This window comes from Urocampus carinirostris, chromosome 13 (assembly GCF_059441175.1).
Source record: "Urocampus carinirostris isolate Australia breed hairy pipefish chromosome 13, RoL_Ucar_1.0, whole genome shotgun sequence".
Taxonomy (NCBI): Eukaryota; Metazoa; Chordata; class Actinopteri; order Syngnathiformes; family Syngnathidae; genus Urocampus; species Urocampus carinirostris.
In genome coordinates, this window is record NC_142361.1 from 23,483,667 (window position 1) to 23,506,260 (window position 22,594).

The 22,594-nt window shown below is 37.9% G+C and overlaps 2 protein-coding genes across 5 annotated transcripts in view; one reads left to right on the forward strand and one right to left on the reverse strand.

Annotated features, from left to right (window-relative positions):
- fbxo11a (F-box protein 11a) overlaps window positions 1-19,179 on the reverse strand; it is a 22,501-nt gene extending 3,322 nt beyond the window's left edge. Inside the window, exons 1-21 of one of the 4 annotated variants that reach the window (XR_015852521.1) lie at window positions 18,786-19,179; window positions 15,350-15,474; window positions 15,193-15,274; window positions 14,324-14,468; window positions 12,237-12,366; window positions 10,387-10,470; window positions 10,172-10,304; window positions 9,983-10,089; window positions 8,786-8,897; window positions 8,600-8,706; window positions 7,476-7,613; window positions 7,191-7,408; window positions 3,846-4,026; window positions 3,657-3,779; window positions 2,292-2,377; window positions 2,139-2,215; window positions 1,906-2,049; window positions 1,626-1,736; window positions 1,459-1,566; window positions 778-828; window positions 538-636 (exon numbers count right to left, since the gene is read on the reverse strand). Coding sequence is in view for 3 of the 4 variants with exons in the window: in XM_088351648.1 (XP_088207774.1) it covers window positions 538-636; window positions 720-828; window positions 1,459-1,566; window positions 1,626-1,736; window positions 1,906-2,049; window positions 2,139-2,215; window positions 2,292-2,377; window positions 3,657-3,779; window positions 3,846-4,026; window positions 7,191-7,408; window positions 7,476-7,613; window positions 8,600-8,706; window positions 8,786-8,897; window positions 9,983-10,089; window positions 10,172-10,304; window positions 10,387-10,470; window positions 12,237-12,366; window positions 14,324-14,468; window positions 15,193-15,274; window positions 15,350-15,474; window positions 18,786-18,879 (2,513 nt within the window). In the remaining variant the exon portion in view is untranslated. Of the gene's footprint in view, window positions 1-537; window positions 637-719; window positions 829-1,458; window positions 1,567-1,625; window positions 1,737-1,905; window positions 2,050-2,138; window positions 2,216-2,291; window positions 2,378-3,656; window positions 3,780-3,845; window positions 4,027-7,190; window positions 7,409-7,475; window positions 7,614-8,599; window positions 8,707-8,785; window positions 8,898-9,982; window positions 10,090-10,171; window positions 10,305-10,386; window positions 10,471-12,236; window positions 12,367-14,323; window positions 14,469-15,192; window positions 15,275-15,349; window positions 15,475-16,801; window positions 17,007-18,785 lie in introns of those variants that run through there. The other 3 variants (XM_088351649.1, XM_088351648.1, XM_088351650.1) reach the window with 3 other exon arrangements.
- Window positions 19,180-19,201: 22 nt separating this feature from the next.
- foxn2a (forkhead box N2a) overlaps window positions 19,202-22,594 on the forward strand; it is an 80,261-nt gene continuing 76,868 nt past the window's right edge. Inside the window, exon 1 of the mRNA XM_088351653.1 lies at window positions 19,202-19,221. The gene's annotated coding sequence lies outside the window, so the exon portion shown is untranslated. The remainder of the gene's footprint in view (window positions 19,222-22,594) is intronic.

Genomic DNA, 22,594 nt, shown 5'->3' on the forward strand with positions numbered 1-22,594 from the left:
TTTTTTTTTGTGATTTGGCATAAGGCCCACTTTATAGTCCGAAGCAATTTTTGTAAGAAATAATTCACTCATTAATGGTATATCATTTCACAAGTTATTTTTACACTAAAACAAAAGAGTGCACTCTTGGCCTGAGCTAAAAATTTCAACATTGCGTAAAAAACAACTTAAAGGCCTTGATACTACAGACAAACCCTCTTAAGAGGGGAGGAGTATTTTATCAATCATATATACATATTTCCCCCCCAAAATGACTTATACTGTAGTGCGTCTTATATGTTTTTAACCTTTCATTATGTATTTTATGGCCAGTGCGACTTGTTTTCTGGAGTGACTTTAAGTAATAAATGTTAAGTGAAACTTTGGCTAAGAACAAAACGCAATTTTCAAGTATTGTTATTTACAACATTATTATAGTGATTAACTGTTTTCGACATGGTGTGCATAAATAGTTATGTCATCACTAAAAATGATTATAAAAAAGTGAAAATAATACACAGCATCATATTGCATTGTTTAGCGACTAAGGAAACTGACCGATCGTGCCTGATGAACTCCACGTCGTGTCCCTGGTGGCACTTCTTAATGCAGTTCACGCAGATGGCGTTGCGGTCGGTGGTGTTACAGGTGTGGCACCTGTGGCGAGCCAAACGGGAGCCGTGAAAAGTCGAAACAAAAACAAAAAAATGGTGTGACGATGTCATCGAACATGAAATTACCTGTAAAAATCGTGCATTGGATAGCTGGTGTAACTCGAAATCTTGTACAGGCACTGACCTCTGCTCACAGCCTTTTCAATAGCATCTTGATTGTTCATTATTTTGTTGTCTGCGGGATTCAAATGAAGAATTAGCGACGACTCATCAAACCAGGTGTCATAGAATCAACGCACAAATAGGGAAGCAAACAGGGCGATCTCTGCGAAAGACAGGACCTTCACCTTGGACCTTGTTCAGTCCAGATCAACAAAGACAAAATGCACTAAAGCTTAGGGAGTGCAATCGCACACTTATACACTTCTTATTTTGCTGCTCTCCCGGCGTTTTATTTAGAGAGTTTAAAGCACATTAACATGATCATAACACCACTTAATAGGCAATTTCCAAAGCAGTAGAAGAGTTCATTTTTGCCTGCAGTTGACCAGTCACACACCCTGAATGTTATGTGACATCAGGGTCTTGTGACACCAGGAGGCAGCCAAAAAGAATGTGGCCCATAGTAAGACTCCGCATATCGTGTGTGACCACGAGGAAGCCAGGAAGAATGAGTCCCATAATAAACTAGTAAATTAGTAAGTAAATATATTATAGTAAATGTGTCAGAAACTCTGCACGTATTGTGACACGAGGACGGCAAAAAGAATGAGGCTCTCTTTAAAAGATAACTACATGATTACTACTAAATGAGTGAATACATGACAACCATAAAGAATATTGACAACAAGCGAGAAGAAAATACCTTTCATCGTAACGTTGACTCCAGATGCAAGAAAAAGCCCTCCGAAGCGATTGTTGAAAATCTGATTGCCCTCTAAAGTGGCTGTGGCGTGATTGGTGATCTCGATACCTGGCAAATACATAATAATATTGTCACTTAATTCCACACTTGATTTTAAATGAACTAACCTGCGGCAAAGCCGTCAAATATTCTGTTTTTCCTCAGGACGGGGTGACTGTTGGTGCTGATGAGGACGCCTGCTTGGGCATTTCTGAAGATGTCGTTTTCCTCGAGCAAACCTGAAGAAGAAAATAAACAATGAGATAGACAAAGGAATAAAAAAGCGCTAATCTTAGCTCATAGCTAACAATTTGATTTACATAAATGCATTGGAGGTGTGCTTGCAGAGGCAGCGACATTTTCTCTATTGAAACATCAGGTGTAGTGCCTTATATTAACATAGTTCACCTCGTCCTCCATTAAAAATGCAAATTCCACCATCCCTCCCATCATGGATCTTGTTCCTTCGCAGGGTGGGGTTGCTGTCCGTTTTAATCCACACTCCAGCCATTGCATTGTCGAAGATCTCGTTGTCTTCGATGAAGCCCAGGCCTAATTAGAAAAAAAAAATTAAACGTTTTAATTCCAAAGAGTTTTAAGTCGTATCGTCAAAAATAAAAGGACGGAAATCCATTTCTCACCGGAGTTGTAGACCAAAATCCCGCCGTTCTGACCTCCCCAGATTTTATTCCGCCTGATCTTGGGATTGCTCCCAGTTCTAGTGATGGAGGAAAACATCAATTCGTACTTCCGCTATGCAAGAATAGGAAGCGTTTATATTTTTGGGGACAAACCTGATTTGAACTCCGGAATACATGTGATTGTAGATGTCATTGTCTTCCAATACTCCATGGCCGTTGTCATAAAAGTAAACCCCGACCTGGAATAACGGAAGATGCAGATAAATCCCCATATTCTAATCAAATAATTGATTGTCTTTTTGTATGTTTTTTTGATGCCGGAGAGTGGCTTTGGCCCCACCCACAAAAATAAAAGTTTAGAAGTTCAAGTGCAATGTCAACACCTAATTAATCATTAAAATATCATCTGCTAAAGCATATAGAAACAGAATTCCATTTTTTAGATATTAGGATTTAGACAGACAAGTCTATTTTTTTTAAAACCCAGTTTTTTTAATTCACTAAACTTAACAACCGCAAACGCCCAAAAAACAAAAAAACAAAACAACGTGAATAATGAGGACGTTTCACAATTATTTTTTTTTCAAATATATAGTTGGTTCTATTTTATACTGTTTTTACCTGATTTCTTTTTTAAGGTTTGGCGATTTCATATAATAAAAATTGTAATACACCACTTTCGCAGCCACAAATAATTTTACATTAGTTTTTGCTTTCATGTAAATTCCCGTTTCCAAAAGAGAGTTTCACAATCAAACTGTGATAATATACTATAAAATAAGCAAATGTAAATGGTCTGCATTTATATAGCGCTTTTCAAGTCACTGAAGACCTCCCAAAGCGCTTTACAATTTGCTTCACACTTACTCATTCACAGGACAAGAGCCAGAGTCAGCCATGCAAGGCGCCTGCCTGCTTATCAGGGACATTAGGGGTTCAGTGTCTTGCCCAAGGACACTTCGACATTTAACTCGGACGAGCCGGGAGTCAAACCTGCGACCTCTTAATCTCAGGACGAGTTCTTTACCTCCTGAGCGACTGCCGCCCCAAATACTGGTGTACTCATTAGAGCTCTGGCATCTAATTGAGCTGTTTTAAACTTCGTAATTCCCAAGTAATTGTTCATCATTCAGGCACAACAGTTTAGTTATCAAAAACGTCCATCTTGAAGTAAAAAAAGAAAAATTGCTGCCCGGTTACGCTCTTTTAAAATTCTCAAGGGCTCCGTTGTTTATCATTTTCATAACTCGTTTCTCTCACTTAGAAAAAAGGTCCCAAAAATTGAAGAAATGGTCAGGGACCTTGACACCATCCCGTTTTATTCTAATGCAAGCTCGCCAAAAAATAGGAAATAAATTAGCTGATGTAGACGCCCTACCATCGTTAATGGTCGAAATTCACCACAGCGCTCCGGGCGCAATGTGTATAAAAGAGCAAACGCACACCCAACCTAAACTGGTTAAAAAGACCGAAGATTTTTAATCCAGTGTCACTGCTAATTATTAGCAAAGCTCCTACCTGCTTTCCACTATGTATCCTGTTCCTCCTCAGTACCGGCGTGCTGCCCGTTGTGACCCACACTCCAGCCAGCGTGTTGCTGTACACTTCGTTCTCCTCGATCACACCTTGTCCTTTTTCATGCTGTTCAATGTAGGAAATGTTTGCGTCTTGGTGAAAACTAAAGAATTTAGCATCAATCTCTCTTACCACATAAATGCCGCCGTGCTGCCCGTCGTGGATCTTGTTGTGTCTGACGATAGGACAGCTGTTGGTCCTGATCTGTATCCCAGCCAAGGCATTCCCGTAGATGTCGTTTCCTTCAATGAGACCTCGGCCGTCCCCGAAAATATACACACCGCCTTGGTTGCCATTGAATATCGCGTTACCCCTGTATTAAAACAGTCATTTTTAGCATGCAATACACGAAATCCTTGTTTTTGACCAGCATGCTGCATGCATGCTGGTTTGGTGTGCCATGTGAAATTGTCATTTTATATTTAGTGCCAAGCTAATTATTGGCAACCAGAATGCTGTTAAGTTAGGATCCAATCAACAGCAGACCAAAATTCTTCCGTATCGAGTAAGTGGGAACAGATGGCTTTATCAATGATGATCTGATGAAAAAGTAGTGCGCGTAAAATATTTTGGCAAAGAACTTGGATTTGAGAGGTTGTTTGTCCTATTTAAAGTACTTTTCCCATGACTTTTATTCAGTCAGAAAACAATAAAAATATATATTCTAAAATATCTCCCACTGGTGGATATTTCTCATTCTGCATAATTTTTTTATTTTACGCAAAAACAAATCCAGAATCTACTGAAACTAGAAAAAAATCAATTTTATATTATTGAAAATAAATAATTCTAATAAAGTGGAGCATAATATATAAAGTAAGGAAAATTAATACTTAATATTATAAATATTATCTAGGTTGGACAAACTAATTTTTGAAAAGCAAAAAGAAACATGAAAGGTGCAAAATTATCTGCCAAGCTTAATAAAAAAAAAAATTAAAAAAAATTGGCTGAGCAGTTCAAAAATTACAACAAATTAGTAACTAAAATATTATTCAGGGGGAAAAAAAACCTAAAAATGCATATTAAAAATCGCTCCACTAATATTTCTCATTTTATGTATATTTTTCAAATTTTAAGAAATCAAAAATCTAGTTAAACTTAAAACATTTTTTTATTGAATTAAAAATATATAATTTTAAATATTTTTCTAGAAAATTTAGATAAAAATATAGAAGGAAATAGGAAAATTAACCCTTAAAATATTTAAAAATATCTAAGTTAGAAAATGATCTTTAAAAAATGAAAAAAATAAAAGAAAACATAAATTATGCTGATCTTAAAAAATTAATAACCAAAATAAATAAACACTTACAAATTTACAACAAATTCAGTTACCAAAATATTTGATTATTAAGGGGGGGGAAAACAAATATATATAGATTTGTCAAAAATTGTAGCATTGGCAGATAATACTCCTAATTTTGTGTATATTTTTCCTTTTTTTACAAATCTAAAAAAACTAGAAACATTTTACATTTAAATAAATAATGACAAAATCAGTTACCAAAATAGTTTATCCGTACTAGCTCCTGAACCACTGCCTTAATCAAAAATAACACAAATTAAAGACACATGATAAGAACACATTTCTATCATCATATAAGGTTAAGTCATTACTTTTGTTTTGACATTTTAGAATGTTACTGAATGAGACTGTGGCCATCAATTACATTTTTTTGAACATTTTCTATGTACGTTGTGCCTTAGATCAGAAGAAATTGAGAAAAACTGCACTAATGTATAACAGGGATGTGATTTGACCAAAGTGAAATTATCTGAAAATTAGCGGGGGGGGGGGGGGGGGGGTGATTGCTAGCTGGGGGGGGGGGGGAAACCAGGTAGGACCAGGGCAGTGCCCCCCCCGGAGCTCATGGGTTTTTTTAAGTACTTTCAATGCACTCAGATGACAAAGAAATAGACAAGACAACAGCATAAATTTTCAATGTATATTGAACTATCCCATATAAAATTACAGTTTAAGTCAACTCAAAATCAGTCACATTAAAAAACATTTCCCCAACGCCACTATCTTAATTGTAAAGAAGATGGTTCCAGTGGCAAGGGAGACCCTAGACGACCGGCATCTTTCTACAACTGCAGGCGGCTAACGGGATCCAGGTCTGTAGGAAACCGCCTCAAAGCGTGCCGCCACCAGCTTTTGGGATCACTCTTAGTCTGGACTCTACCCTTCGACCTGTTCGGCTTGGGTAACCCTACCAGGAGTACGAGACTCCCGCCGACATAGCTCTGGGGGTCATGGAGACGCGCAAAGTGCCCCACCACGATAAGGTGGTGATCCGTCGGGACACAGCTAAATCCATTCACATGACCCAAACACTACTTCCTCCTAGACTTCATTGCTTTGGAATGGGTCTTTCTAGCCTGCTTCTGTGCAGCTTTGATGGTTCTTCTTGAGGCAGCCTTGCTCATTTGGGTGTCCTGTTTCACAGCAAGTTCTGTTCGTTTTGCAGACAACATAGCTGCTTCTGCATCCTTCTCCTCCCTGTACCTTTTGGAGGATGTCCTCAGATTTAGGCACAGTATGGACTGCACAGGATCCATCAGAATGTCTTTCCTTCCAAAATGGCTGACAGAGGTGGTATTTCTTGCTCTTAGGGCATATTTTACAGTCTGGATAGAACTGTATGTGGCTATGTCCATTCTGCATGCTTTGGGGTTCAGGACATCACCCATGACACTAAAAAATGGGAAAACTGTCAAATAAATTTGAAAAGTTTACCACCTACCTCAAAATTCACGACTCTATCAGCAACTGGTACAGGTTGTTGGGGTGGATCACGTCTCTTTATTACCGCTTCCGATTGTGATGTCAATAAGGGATGGAGGCCGTAAAGTTTTGGAGTTTTCGTTTGGGCACCGAAACTTCCAGCGATGGAATAATTTGTCGTTCTTGACTGGAGTTCTTTCACGTGTTTTTTGCTCTTTGCGTGACTTTCAAGAGCTTTGAAACCTCTCCCACCATAGTCGATGGTATCATGACACCAAATGCAAAGTGCTTTCCCGGCACGATCGATCTTCCGAATAAAGTCATTGAACAAATTCGTCACAGTCTTCTTTCCAACATTCGTAGATAATTCCTTCTCCAACCAGTCCCATCGAAACTTGTTTTTTACAATCTTATCAATTTCTTTAGCTCGCGGAGCATCTTTGCGTTCGATCACGGACATCTTTCTTTAAACACCCGGCAAAAACGTGTGAGAAATGAACAATGGCACACTCCTATAACAAGCGCGTTTATTGGTCAACACGAGACTTCAACCAATCGCAAGTACGTTTCATTTCAGTTACGGAAACACTCAAATGGCATGCTGTCGAGACGAAATCGTTTTTTTTTACCAATTAAAACACCGGAAATTTTAAAATTTTATTTTTGGAGATAAAAAAAGCGGAATTCCGCGAATTAGCGGAAAAATCACATCCCTGGTATAAGGACCACGAGGGGGCCACACTGACCGTATTGTGGGGTCGCTGTTGGAGGTGATCCACACGCCGGCAAAGTTATTTGCATAGATCTTATTTTCGATGAACTGGCCACGGCCCTTTTCGTGGACGTAGATGCCTCCCGTCTGACCGTGATGGATTTCGCAGCGCACCACCGTGGGGTTAGCGTACGCCTTCACCTCGAAGCCGGCGATGCGGTTCCTGTGGATGTTGCAGCTCTCAAAGTAACCCTGGGAACAAAAAATACTGCCGTAAAAACCCGCCTTTGAGGTTTAGTTGTTTTAAATTGCTTTTTACCATTCCGTGGTCAAACGTAAAAACACCGACATCCCTGCCATGGTGTATGTGGTTCCTTCGGATGATTGGGTTGCCGTGGTTTTTCACCCAGATACCGGCCAGAGCGTTGTTTGAAATCTCATTGTCTTCATAAATTCCCTTTAAAAAAAATCTAATCAATTAACTATTGGTTTGATATATTCTGAGGGGCAATACCAATACGAGTTCTTTGAAGAAAATACAACTCATGTTTCCAGGTGGTGAGGCTGTAAACTCACAATTCTTAAATGTTAACCAAACTACTTTTCCTATTTTAATGCAAAAGCATCGAATTGGGCAGTACATGTACCAGGTATATTATCTGCGGCGATACCTGCCTGATTTTAGCAGTAATTGTGACTGGACAAAACAAATAACCAACAATCAGGAAACGGAGATAAGTAATGTTCATTGGTTTTTTTTTTTTTTGCATTTCTGCTTTCTTATTGTAAATATTCCATTTATGCATAAAATAAAAAGGAGAAAAACAGAAATAAGCAATTTTAGAATAGCAGTGAAATAGATAAAAACATTTATTAACTCCATGCAATATAGAGCATTTTTAAACACATTGCTTAACATTATTGGTGCAAGGGTTGAGTGAACTCTGTATACCGTATAGGTCTCTTTTAGAAGTATCAACCACTACTCAAGACCGAAATATTGGTATTGATCTAAAAAGAATGGCATCATTCATTCCAAAGACATAAAAATCTTAAAGAAATGAATAAGAGACATTATATTTAATTTTCTTTAAAAACTTGAAAGTGACACTGTATAATAATTCAGTTAGAAGTTGTCGTTGTATTTACATGTAGCAGCTAAAATTAACAATAGTGGCTAACACGAGCCACAGCCTGCAGGCACATGGCTTACATGAAAGGCTAGAGAAGGACGCAGAGAAAAAAGGAAGATGCCAGCAAAATTGGACATGGCGACCATCAAATGCATGGCTCTACTTTGGCTGTTAAGTGCTAAAAACACCACCAGGACACGCTACCTCTACAAAATGTCCATTCAGGCTTCTGTAGTAGTACAATGGCGGCTATTAAGTGATCATAATATTAAGTCACTGCAAAAAGTACATTGCGGGGTTGGCATCCTACCTGTGCGTGGTCAGTGATGTAAAGTCCAACATTTTCACAATCACTAATGTTGCAGTGCTTGATTGTGGGACAAGCACCCTGGCCACTAACGCACACCGCGGACCCCACTGAGAAAAAAAACGGCAAAAAACGTCAAATAAAAACATACTATTGAAACTCAGCAAATCAACATGCCTCTTTTATTACCTGTGCAAGTGCTCCGTATAATGCAGTGGTCAATAATCGGGCTGCAGTTGACAGTTATCTCCAAGCAATGGTGAGCGTTATGGTGCTGGGCGGATTTATCATCGGGATTAAACTGCAGTCGACGTAACAAGATCATATGAGGGGTAGGCGATATGGAACAAAAGAAAATAATCATATATTTTTTTTTAAATAAAATCACAATCTTGATTTTGTCACGATCATTTTTAAACTTGTTTTCTTTTTTATTAAATTGTGCATTTCTGATCATTCACCTAACATGTTGAGTAGAGGGAAAAACAGATAAATTCAAGAGGGCTTCTTTCATTTGTTAAATCCTACCTATCACATGCCATAACTAATACAAACTTAAAGTAGTTATGCATTTGAAAAGCATTTCAACAATATTCTGTGATTATATGGTTCCACATAGGCCATTTGTCATATGGACTCGCTCTGTCACATCCGATAATCAATTCTAAGAACGGATAAAATACAAAAGAGCGTGTAACCCACAAAAAAAGATAAGTCACTTAATGGAATAGATTAGGCAAAAAAGGTAAATTAACAAACGGAGTATCTAACATTTTTGCAATTTTGTGACAATCACAATCTTGTTAAGTCCCTGATGAGCGAATATCATCAGATCGCTCACCCCTAGGCCAAATTCAAGATATTTTGAAGGACTTTCAAGGCCACTTTCTCTAGTACCATAAAAAAGAGGTAATCCGATATAAATCTTGTTTTTTGCAGATTCACAAATCTAAATCACAATCTGCGATTTTTAATCTCAAGTGTGCATTTATCAAAACATGTCATTTTTAGACCTTGACTAATATTTGTGGATCTGAACGGTACGCGTGTAAATATTATTGAGAGAAATAAAGTGTTTACCACTGGCAAATGCTGCCCTCCTTTTTTTTTGCACGGCCCATAATAAATGTCCATAATTAATAAGTAATCATTGCACCGATTCACATTTTATAATGCACTGTTTAGGTGTAGCATGCACCTGTTGGACATGACCCATAGGAGGAAATGACGCTTCATAAGACAACGCCATACAAACTAATGCCAGCTGCCATTGATCATGAGGGGAAAAGATATGCAATAGTAAACCAAAGCCACCAGAGAGCAGTGTCTGCATAATTTTCAAGCAGATTTGATGAGAATCACAGCCATATAAACACGAAAGCTCACCCTTATGGTCATGTATCCGACGTAGGCGTCTTCTGAACCCTCCATGAACACAAACGTAGAGTCTCGGGTGTTCTCAATAATGACTTTCTCTGCCACTTTTCCAGGAGCTACAAACAGAGGGGCATTTCTAAGAAAAAGGACTTTCGAAGAAAAACAAAAAAAAAATGATACATACAAAGACATACATACCAGCACCAATCATCGTGATAGGTGACTCAATGTAGATCCACTCGTCTGTGTAAATCCCAGTGTGAACAAATATGAGACCATCAAAGTGGGGCTCCTGGCCCCCTCCGAGGGCGTCCTCAATTGTATCATAGTACTTGTGAAAGAATAACAAAATGAGTCAGTTTTTTTCTGCACACAGAAAAATAAACAAGCGACGTTGGATTGAAGACACTTACAAACATGTTATCTCTCCCTTTGTACCTCGAAGGATTGCTGTAGAAATGTTCAGCGAAGCCCGGCTTGACGTGAGCACCTTTATACTGCAAAATAAATAAATAAATAAACATAGTTGCAGGTATGAAAATGGGTCAGGGCTCAAAAAGATGAGAGGGGTCTGGAGGAAATACCATGTTTATGTGTATAACGTACAAACCCAATTTTTGATTAAAAATCGGTAATAAATTTTGTTTGACGTTTTCTCAGTTCAAACTAAGTATTGTAAGTGACAAACACTGTTAAATATATGCAGCCATGATTTCAATCATTTAGACTATGAACTATGAACACAACACAAACATAAAATTAACAATGTATTCATTTCATCAATGTATTCATTCATCCGTCAAAGTCTGATTCATCACCAAATATACTAAAGAGTTGTTACCTCATTGGCTTTTTTTTTTTTTTTTTTTTTTTTAGCTTTTATCTATATTTTTCAGGACAACTTTCTGTTCTCTCCATTCGTCTCTGGTACCGCGAATAAAAATAGTGTGATAATTTTACACATGAATAAAGACAGTACTCCTGCTCTCGCGAACGACACTGATTTTCCCTTCAAACGCACAACCCAAACGGCCAATTCACTCTGGGAAATCTCACAATACCACCCTTCCCACTTCAAAACAATTTCTCCTCGGATCTAAATAATTCACGCAGATCACTCTTTTTTCAAAACAGTGAATTATTTCCAAAAGGTTTTCATCTTAATAGTAATAAGATCGAAATAAGCGCTGTTGAAATCGTCAGGAAAACATTTCAAACATATTTCTTCAGAGCCTTTAAAGGATTGACAAATCCCAAGGAAAATAGGTCACGGGAAACCTTACAGAGTCATCAACACAGCCCAGAAAATCACAGGCTTATCTCTACTCAATCTATAGGAAAATGCTTACCCATGCTACCGCAGCAAGTCGTTTATTTGTATAGCCCTTAATCACAAGATGTCTCAAAAAACTGCACATGATTACAATCACACCATCGCCTGATCTTGAAACAATATGCGGGAAAGGAAAAACTCAAAACCTCAGCATGAGGAAAAAAGAATCCTTAAGATGGGGCCTCACAAGTGGTAATCCCCCAGTAGTAAGGACTCCTTTGACCCCAGTCACTACCTTTCTGACTTGATGCCCTTTTGCAGACACTACTTGTCCCTTAAATCAAGGACTAACAGTTTCTTCCACAGGGTCCTCACTACCCAAAACAAGAAGAACAAGACTGGAAAAAAAAAGATACATCTCGTCTATGGATAGAAAATTTTATATTTATACTCTATTTCTCACCTCTTGCTTTAAAAATCAAGTTGCTTTTGATGCACTGCCCACCTAGGCCATTCTCTTGTAAATATTTTCACAATTTCCATTCATTTTTATCCTGCTTTACTCTTTTAAGTCTTTACTACCTGTTTATTCTGGAGTGCCACATCTAATCCCATTGTAAACAATACGTCGTGATGAATGTTAAAGAATATTCTATTCTAGCATTACTTATATTGAAGACCATTCTAATCTACTGACACTGTATTAGCCATCCACACGAGACTCAAACGAACACATATTTTACAATAAAATACAAAAATGCATTGTGTATTGTGCCAGTACTACTGCCCTAGATCCAACTTAAAAACATTCTAATTGGATAACTCTAGATAAATAAATCTCCTGACCAGCGTCACTCAAAAGCGTTTTTTGTTGAAATGCGTTTGTTTATGCTTCATTTGGCCTAAAATGCCAGTAGAACAACAACGATAAATCAAATTAATTTCTAAGAAAGAAAGAAATGGAAGAAAGGGGGATGCCAATAATCATACCAGCTGCTGAAAGCTTTCCTTCCAGGGATTTGGCTGCTCGTATTCTTCCGGATTTATTTGGTAGAACTTCCCCGCCTCTGGGTGCATCATTGGTCGCGTGTATTCAAAAACTTCCATGTACAATCGTTTCCTGAATGGAGATGTGAAATTGTTAAATAGATTTTCAAAGAAAGTTACAGAGAAAACCACCGAAACGAACGTTTTGGACCATAACTGAAAATGTGAAACATTTGGCAAAAGCATTAAAACCCAAAAAATGAAATCAATTCACCACCTCCTTCAAAAACAAAATCAGTCTCGGCTCATGCTTGACATCGCATTATCGCGACATAACTTTTTTAGTGTTATATTATCTTTCGGCCAAAACCAAAAATGCAATCGGCTGGAAATGTTGCGCATCTCAAATAGTTACTAAAATACCACTGAAAAAGCTCACTGCATAAATTCTAGCAAAATCTTTTTTTGTTTCCTCAAACGTAAAGAGTATTTTCCTTATCAAAAATCATGCTTGCTTTTTAAAATTATTATTATGACTGTTCAACTCCTACTCAAAAAAACTTTCATTAGGACCTTACTCAGCTGAATATTTAATACCCCAAATGATTGAATAATATAGAATAATTACAATATATAATAATCTAAATCATATGATGCCATCCTTGTAACATAATATTCACAAGGAAAAAAATCCTGCTAACGTACTTCAAAATTTTTAAGTGAAAAATGATATGTGTTAATGTGTTCTTGTAATTTCTTTTTATGTTACATTGTTTGTACACTAAAATAAAACAACAAATATTTAAATTGAGCACAATTTTCAGCCATCACACACAGATACATTTGAAAACGTATTTTTTTTAACTTTTTGATGAAAACAAACGAGATGAAAAGATATTTACCCCCATTTTGCTGATGACCACATGATTGCAATATAACTGATAAACAAATAATTGATTTCAAAAACTGATCATTCATAAAGGATCTGGCAGAAAAGAAAGCATGACAACATTTTTCAGCACTAGCACACAAACAAAAATATGTTTTCTCTAAACTGTAAACAATGACATTGTATTTTTTTTCTTATTGAGCCTTTTTAATGTTTATTTTTCATTGTAATCATTTTGTATGTATTAAATATAATACAAGGTTTCTACACATTTTCCATGGCCAAATTCAAGCACTTTTTAGGGACTTTCAAAGCCAAATTTCCAAATTATCCAGTATCATTGAAAGAAGAAATAAATTTCAAATCGTGTTTTAATTGCGGTGCCACTAATATATCTGTGATCGACATATGTGATTTATAATCTTGCGTGTGCATATATCAAGAGATATGATTTTTAGAGGAGTAAATCGCTAATATATTTGTGGATCTGAAAAACACATGTATATTTATGAGACAAATTTCTGCCCAAATAGGTGTTGGGTAAAAACAACAGTAATATGTAGCATTGATTTTCAGTTGCAGGAACATCTTCCCATTACAATTTACCACTGGAGACGTTACCTTATATTTTTGCATGGCCCACATTTAATGTCCATAATTGATACGTAATTCTCACTTTAATACACATTTCATAGAGCTCTGTTTAGGTGTAGCATGCACCTGTCCTTTTGGGCACAACCCACATGGGGCGATGACGCTAAATAGGACGATGCCATACAAAGTAATACTAGCTGCCATGAATCACAAGGGAAGACGCAATGCAATAGCAAAGCCACCACAAAGCAGTGTCTGGATTATTTTTAAGCAAACTGGTTTAGAAACATGGCAACAATATTAAGCATTTACGAGAACCTCACCCAAAAATTCAGCACTTTTCGATCCTTTAGTACACAACATTAAAATTCAAGCGTTTTTAAGGATTTCAAGCACCCATACAAACTGTGAAAATAAAAACAGATAAAGGGTTTTGCCAGCGAACAAGAAAATACCATTTGGAAATGATATATCTTTTTTCCCCATTTGGACTGCAACAAATTCTTGTGAGCAAATGTTCCTAATATATATAAAATCATAAAAACACATGCATTAAGTACTATCAATGCTGTAAGCAATACACACCCAGCCCCTACCAAGAACTCACCAGAGGATAGGGTCGTTTGCCAGCTCGCTGAAGCGCTTGCACACACATGCTGAGCGGCACAAGTCCTGCTCCAACAGGTAAGAGAAAATCTTTAGAACCACCTCGTCTGGAAGCTTTTCTTGCAAATACTGCTCTGCTGGAGCTGCTGTAAGGATAGAAATATTGTCAGAAAAAGCTGACATACACACACTACAACAAAAGTTAAAATTGTATGCCAGGCCTAGAGAATTGAATAATGCTGAAATCAAACATGTAACTCCTGGGAAAGATTAATGAATTAAGCCAATCAAATGACATTTGACTGACTACAAAAAACGATTTTTTTCCTTATTTCCCATTTTATTTCACAATCATCTATATATTTGTTTGATTTAGTTGTCTGGACATCACTGCCTTGTTGAAATATCCAAATTTTAGATATTTCAAAGATTGTTTTATATCCATGAAAAAAGATTTTCTAGTCAATAAGGCACTTGATTTATAAGGACACCTTCAAAAACCTGCCCAATTGTAAAGTATTTTCTGATACAATTTGCATGAAATTAAAAGTACTGTAAGAGCTGTGGTTGCATAAAAATATATATATTTTATAGAACATAAACTAACATTGTGAAATCTGGTAAGACCACTAAGGAAAAATAAATCATTCATAAATGGTTACCATATTTCATTGTAATTATGCGTTCACAATTATATTTACCGTATTTTCTGGGCTATGAACCGTACCAGATTACAAGGTGCCCTTTTGAATTTCTGGCAAATTTTAGGTTTTTAAGTGAGGCTTATAGTCTAGAAAATACAATTTGCCGATTATTAAATGGTAATTTACTTTTTCTTAAATGTCAATACAAAAACATGATAATAGTTACATGGTAAATCTTGACATTTTCCTGAGACCCTGGGTCGCTTTGGTCGGTGACCAAAGTTTTCTGTGGTAGAAGTGGAAGCACCCTGTGAGAAAAGCAAAATAGTAACATAGTAATTATACTGATAAATATGAGGCATGCATTGCGATTTTGTTTATACCTCCATGTTTGTCTTTGTCGGACACACTGTTCTCTTGGGCAAAGACTTTCTTCTAAGTTGGTATGGACTGTTCTGAGCTCCTGGACCAGATTGTTCTGCAACCATATCTGCAGGAACGTCCTCATCTGGTGAGGGTTGAGATAGAGCTTTATCAAACTTGGGAATAAATACTCATTTGTGACTCTAGGTACGTTCACATGCAGGCAATAATCAGATTGGAAATGGAATATTCCCAGTATTACAATTCATGTAAAGCCTTGTAAATGAGCACAAAAATCTGATTTACGTTTCAGTCAGACTGCAAGTTTTTTATTTTTGAAATGATTGGATAAGCACCTTCCATTTCTGATTACTTGTGGATGTGTACGCATTCGGGTAATCTGATTGCTTGAGTGCCTGCGTAGTTTCCCTCATCCAAAATATTTTTATGGCCCAAAGCACTATAGGACTTGTAGTCCAGAGACAAAATTATATACACAAATTCTGGCTTGGTGGTTTGTTGGGTGAATGCCTTAACCATTAGGGTTGTAGGGGCACCATTTCCTGTGGTGTGTCTTGGGCAAGTACAGCCTGGTGGCACCCATCCCTCTCCATGTCACTTGCTAAAAAAGCCTCGTGTGTATTTCCCCAGGCCATTTCCCTTTTACATTCTACCTCCACGTTGACAATGCCACAGGTGTACTCATCAATTCAAAGTGGATGCTACACTTGTGTACATACATGTATAGTGTAATTCTTGGCTTTTGGCTAGCCACGTACGAGCAAATCTAGTAAAGATACAAGACGCAACAATAGAGCTCAATCTTGGAACCTGAAGTAAACAACCACTTTGTTGAATTTGGTAAGTAACATGAATCAAATCATCCTTTATTTAGCATAAACTGTTACATGCAGAAATGTCTATATTTGCGTTATTACATCACTTGTGCTAAGCCCCTATGGATTATGCTCAAAACAATGTATACGACATTTCAGAAATCGAATATTCCGTTACCAATCAGATTATAGTCTCCATGTAAACATAGTCTCAGAGGAGTGGGGCTCCGATTCAATTGACACAACCGTGATGAGCTGATTTCCATGGTGATAGGCTTATGTTTGTAAACATTTCATCTTCGATCAAAGCAAATAAACAGATCGGCTATGGTTGGTCTTTTTTTAAACTAAAACACACCCATGGTGCAGTGTGACATTACACTACATGGATCATGGCAATTAAAATAAGCATTTCGCCGAATAAAGCTTTTATGAGTATAGGGTTTGTTATCAGCCAATTTCACTGATAGATCAGCTGCACCAGCTATATAAATCAAATCTGAACACCAATAATAATGAAAGCAAGAAAGTGCAGATGCTACAACATTTATATAAATATACAATGTCAAACCAATGAAATCCTAAAGATCACTGTAACATACAAACATTATAGTATTACAAAAAGATTTTCATTACCTACTCTGACTGCTTCAGAAACCCAAACAGATCCCATGAAGAAGGGGATTCAAAGAAGCCTAAATCGAGCATTCGCAAAGAACTATAGTCTAAGCAACGATGGTTTGTTACTACTCCAGAAGGGAGATGCAAAGCCTTGTCTGCTTGTTGCTCTGGTTACAGATAACTCTCACAGGCCACCAACACTAAAGAATTCATCAGAATCAATGATGCAGATAGGACCAACCTGCAAACACCTTAATAAAACTTGCATGTGTGTATATATATATATATATATATATATATATATATATGAGATCACTAGCCGAAAGCTGACGTCAAATTAGACCTTTTTGTATCATATCACATATGACCTCCTGGTTTCTAACAATGATACGATAACAAAACAATTGCAGACCAGCTGTTTACAAGCAAATTATGTATTCAATCACGCACTTAACGCTGCTGTGAAAAAAACATTAAAACAATAGCAGTTACAATTTAAGATCACCGCGTTATATTCCTTCATTGACGAGAAACTGCTACAAAACACCTGGGCTCGACCAGTTAGCCTAGCATGCTAATAATAGCACCAGTCCGTCCGGATTCATTGAGTAATCTACGACAAGCACTTTGTGTCCCATTTCCTACGTTGTCACTCGCAAAAAATAAGCAAACCCCGAATCGTATCCGTCATTTCGCCGTCACAACAAACGTCGTGGGAAAACACACTTTTCCATCTTGGTAACCAAGGAAAGTCGAATATATATCAGGCGCGGGGTGAAAAAAAAATCTAACAAAACAAAGCGCGGCCTAGTCGGGACATAAAAGCCTCGATGTTTCCTAGCAAGACTACCCGACGTGTGCGCTTGCTATATGCTAGTAGCCGTATTTAATAACAATGATATTAAGCTTCAATAAATGCAAACTAAACATTCAAATGCTTGAATAGCGAAGCTTGAAAACAATACAAACACGCCTGGAAACGCAAATTTGGTGTAAATGATCTGGTCCTTTTTTTCTGACAACACAAGCCGACGTGTGCCCTAGCTACATTCTAGTGATTTTCTAAATTACGAACTTTATCCTCATTCGACGAATAAACAATCATTACAAATAATAAGGAATACAAACAAAAACGACATAACACGCCCAGAACCGCAAATGTGGGCTAATTCTTGTCTGGTGCGTGTTCCCGACAACACAAGCCGACGTGTGTGCTAGCCAGGTATTATTAGTCGTTTCAGATAACGTGTCTAGTTTGGAGAAGAAATAAAATTAAAAGAAACTATGTTAATATAGAAACAAACAAAAACTATACAAATACGCCCAGAATCGCAATTTTAGTTTGTCTGACAACACAATCAGACTTGTGCGCTAGCTATATGCTACTCGTCCGGGTTATTTTTTTTTTATAACAATTGACGTTTTTCACATTTCGATGAATAAATAAACGTGAAATAACAAATACAAATTAATAGGGACGCAGAAAAATGAATAAACCTGTCTAGAACCGGAATTTTGGACTAAACGTGGTCTGGTCCGTTTTCCTTACAACACAAGCAGACGTATTCTACTCATATTTTATAAAAAACAATCGAAATTTTGCTAATCCAATAAGTAAATAAACGTAATATAAACTATAAAAAGGTTAAAGATTAGGAAACAAACAAAAAAAGGCGTCAATGAGCTAAATTTGGTGCGGTCCCTTTTCGACCCGATTTAGTCTAAAAATGGACGTCTAAAATGGGGTTGTTTTTATTCCATCCTACGTGGACCAAATTCAGTCCAAAAATAATTGTTTTCTTTTGTTTACATTGCCCTATTTAGCCAGTTAATAGTCGTCTTTTCGACGTGTGGAAAAATACTCAACTTTCACTTTTCAATCGAATAAAGAGGTCGAACTGTAGACGTCTTATTAACGCGTTTTACCGGCTGGAAATATATCGGACGGGCTTCTGCAGAACGCAAATTTTCGTGGGGATAGATAAAGCTCTTTTTTCACCTCTTTCGTGGTGGTTCCTCTCCGGTGGCACCGGGCGCGGCCTCGACACTCGTCTTGGTCTTCTGCTAACGTTACTTGCTCTGACGGAGTTCATTTGGTTCGTTCGATCGAGGAGAAACGTCGAAGCCTTCACCGCAGAAGAGGCCACGTCGAGTGCATCGCCTATGTCTCTTCCGGGAGATCCGTCATCTTCTTGGGGAAAATGTCCCGAAAGAAAGAATCGCACGGTGCTCGGATTATTCCCCTGCGCTGCTGTTGCTTCTCGGCCTAAGCACCGGAGCAGGAGGAGCCATAACAGACGAGCAGCATCCGCCAGGAATCGGTCGCATCACATGGGACAACCTCTCCCTGTCACATGGTCTTCTCACATCCAGCCCAAACATTCGATGACGACGATAGGAACAAAAGCTCGAGGAAAGCAGGCGGCGGCTTGGAGGTAAGATGCCTTGCTCATAGGCAGTGTGGTGGAGAAGGGAACTGTCATGATTTGAAACTCGAATAACTGCTCTGGACGTCTTTTGGATGTTGGACCTGAAGCTGGCCTGGACCATTGGAGACAGGGCCCTCAGACTTAATTGACCTTTGAAATTCAGTTTAATTGTCTTTATTAACAGATTTTGAACATGCATTTTCTTCCCTACTCTTTGCTGCTCGAAAATATCCCTGAAAAATGAGCACAACACGTCTGAACTGTAAAGGTGGGGTGTTCTTACAAGGTTTAAAATTAAATCTTTTCTCTATCATGTATTAGCAATGCCCAACTGAGTTCAAATAGTCTGTCTGTCAGACAGTCTATTGTATCTACTGTATCCACTGTACCATCCATCCATCCATTATCTGCACCGCTAATCCTCAGTAGGGTCGCAGGGGTGCCGGAGGTCATCCCAGCTATTTTCGGGCAGTGGGCAGAGGACATCCTGAACTGGTTGCCACACAGGGACAGAGAATTCGCTCGCTCATTCACACCTAGGGACAATTTTGACCGGCCAATTAACCTGACATGCATGTTTTTGGAATGTGGGTGGAAACCGGAGTGCCCGGAGGAAACCCACGCAAGCACGGGGAGAACATGCAAACTCCGCACAGGAAGGTTGGTAGCTGGATTTGAACCCATGACCTCAGAACTGTGCCGTACACGCGCTAACCACCGCGCCGCCGTGCTGCCCTCCACTGTACCTATATATCTATTTATCGCTCTATCTATTTACCCCTATCAATTTATCGCTCTATATACGTATATAAAACAGCGCCTATCTGCTTTTATCTTACTTTTAACATCTGTGTTCCAGCCAAGGAGCGAGTTAGGCTAGAGGAAATGAGGAGGTGGTGGTGAGGTGCAGAGTGATTTCATGCGCATGCAGGCAGTTTTCTTTTATTCTAGGATGATAATGGTGAAAGTAAGAAAAGGAGTTTCAAATACAGTTCAAATGACAACCCAAACCCCCCAAAAGATAAAAAAAGGAAGAGTTTATTCAATCGCATCGAAAAATTTCACATACTTGCACGTGGAACAAAAAGTACTTGACAGAGTGTGTAATGATGATTTCAACCAGAATAAGGCATCAGCAAGTATAATAATTTGAAGTTAAAGACACCAGTTATAACTTTCTAAACATGAATGGAACAGTGAACATGAACTTTTCTGAACATGGCTTTTCTTGCTAATTCTTTGATGCTAGAAATTTGACCACCCAAAAAACACCCCATAAAAGACCACAAAAAGACAAAAAAAATATTGAAAAAAACAAACCTTAAAGCAATATTACAATCCCTATTTCAAGGTCTCATTCCCTGAGGTTCGGAGTTTGACCTGGAGGACTTCCTGTGTGGAATTTGGCTTCCTCCCACATTCTAAAAACATGTACATTTAATTAAAGACTCAATTTCCCATTGGCAAGAATGTAAGCATGAATTACAGGCGGCATTTTTGTCTTTGCAATAAGGCTGCGGGTTACAGGGAATCCAGTAGTGAGTCATTCGAGTTGTAGCTGGATAGGACGGTTTTTTCTTTTCATATTTAATGTTTTAAATCTTGAAAGAGTTAGATTTTTTTACATTAAAAGGGCTTGGACTCCATAGGAGATTGGCTACAGGAGAAGTCAAGTCGAGTCAAGTCATGTTTATTTGTAGAGCCCTTAATCACAAAGAGTCTCAAAGGGCTGGACAGACCACAGATTATTACAAACCACAGACTAATTACTACACAATCCCCTGATCTAAATCCTGCATGAGGGCAAGGAAAAACTCAAAAACCTCAACATGAGAAAAATGAAGAAACCTCGAGAAGGGACCGCACATATAGTAATCCCCTTCCATGCTAACCAGGCTGCAATAGATGTTGCAATAACAAATAATACACAGATATTGTCAACATAAAATATAGGTTATTCATATGATATAGAATAGAAGAGTGTTTTAAGCCTACATTTAAACAGTTCCACTGAGGTTGCAGAAGTCTCCAACGTGGTCCCCCTAAGGACAATTTAGCTGCCCGCGGACCTTTTCTGAATGTAGTTCTCCAGTACTGGGTCATTGCAATTTTTTATTAAAATGTTTTTTTAATAGTGGTTAACTGAGTCTATTTAGCCTTACTTCCAATAATTAAACTGGCAATAACATGATTTCAATATCTTGGAGCTGTCACATCAGAAGAGGGGTCAGAATCAGAAATCATGCCCAGGATAGCTCAAACCACAGCCGCACTTGCCAGACCTAAACCAATCAGGAGGGACAAGAACATAGCAGTGAAATCAAAGATTATACCTCTACACTTGCGAGACATGGACTCTCAAAGATAAGTTGGAAAAGAAAATCCAGGCCATGGAGATGCCATGCTACAGGAGACTTATAGGCATTAGCTACATAGCCTATGTGACAAACAAAACCATGCGCAACACCATCAGAAGGAACATTGGACCCTACCAAGAACTGTTATCAATTATGCGCCGACTGGTGCCAACTTTGCCACGACCCAAGAACAGGCCAGGGACTGTCAACAGTGGAGAAGGCTGTCCAGAGTTGCGCCCTCATTGGTGCCCTGATGATCCATGAGGTTAAGGGATCCTTGAACCAGGAATAACATAGAAGCAACATAGTAAGAACATGATAAGTTATCTTCCAATTGCATATCAAACTCGGTGCCCTTTGTGCCAATTATTAACAAAAAGTAAATCTTAGCTTGAAAACGGTTGGACTCCTCTGTGCTACAGATTTCCTTCACTAAGATACCAAATTAATACAATCAGATCTTTAGTCAAATCTGAATTAACCTGACATGGATTTGAATTATTTGAATCAGGCGTGTTGAATGAAGGAAACACTAAAAACGTGCTGGAGAGGAGTTGGCAAATGCTAGTTTTCTTGTACAATTCTTTTCTTATGTCGACTTGAAACTATTTTCATCATTTTTCTTTCTATATTGTATCTGATGATTAGTGGATTGACAAAATAATTAGTGGCTGTTATGATTTGTTGTCCTAATGGTGGTGCTCTTGAGCCTTCAAATGGGTGGTCACAGCAGTGGGATATACTGTACTGTAATTACAATTTTTTCCCCCCCACGTACTCCCTACCTTTGTTTTATTCTGTTTCAGTTTTCTAATATAAATTGTGTAATTCTTGTTGTTTTCTCCATTGTGTAATTGGTTAACTATGTCCTAATTTGACACATTCTGATACATTGTTATTGTTTTGTTTGTGTGTTTTAATTACCAATGTTGCGACTAAATCTATCTGTATTGTATAGTGTAGTAAATGGCTATACCTCATCTGAAATACAATAAATCTTCAGTGTTTTTCTTTGTCAGGCA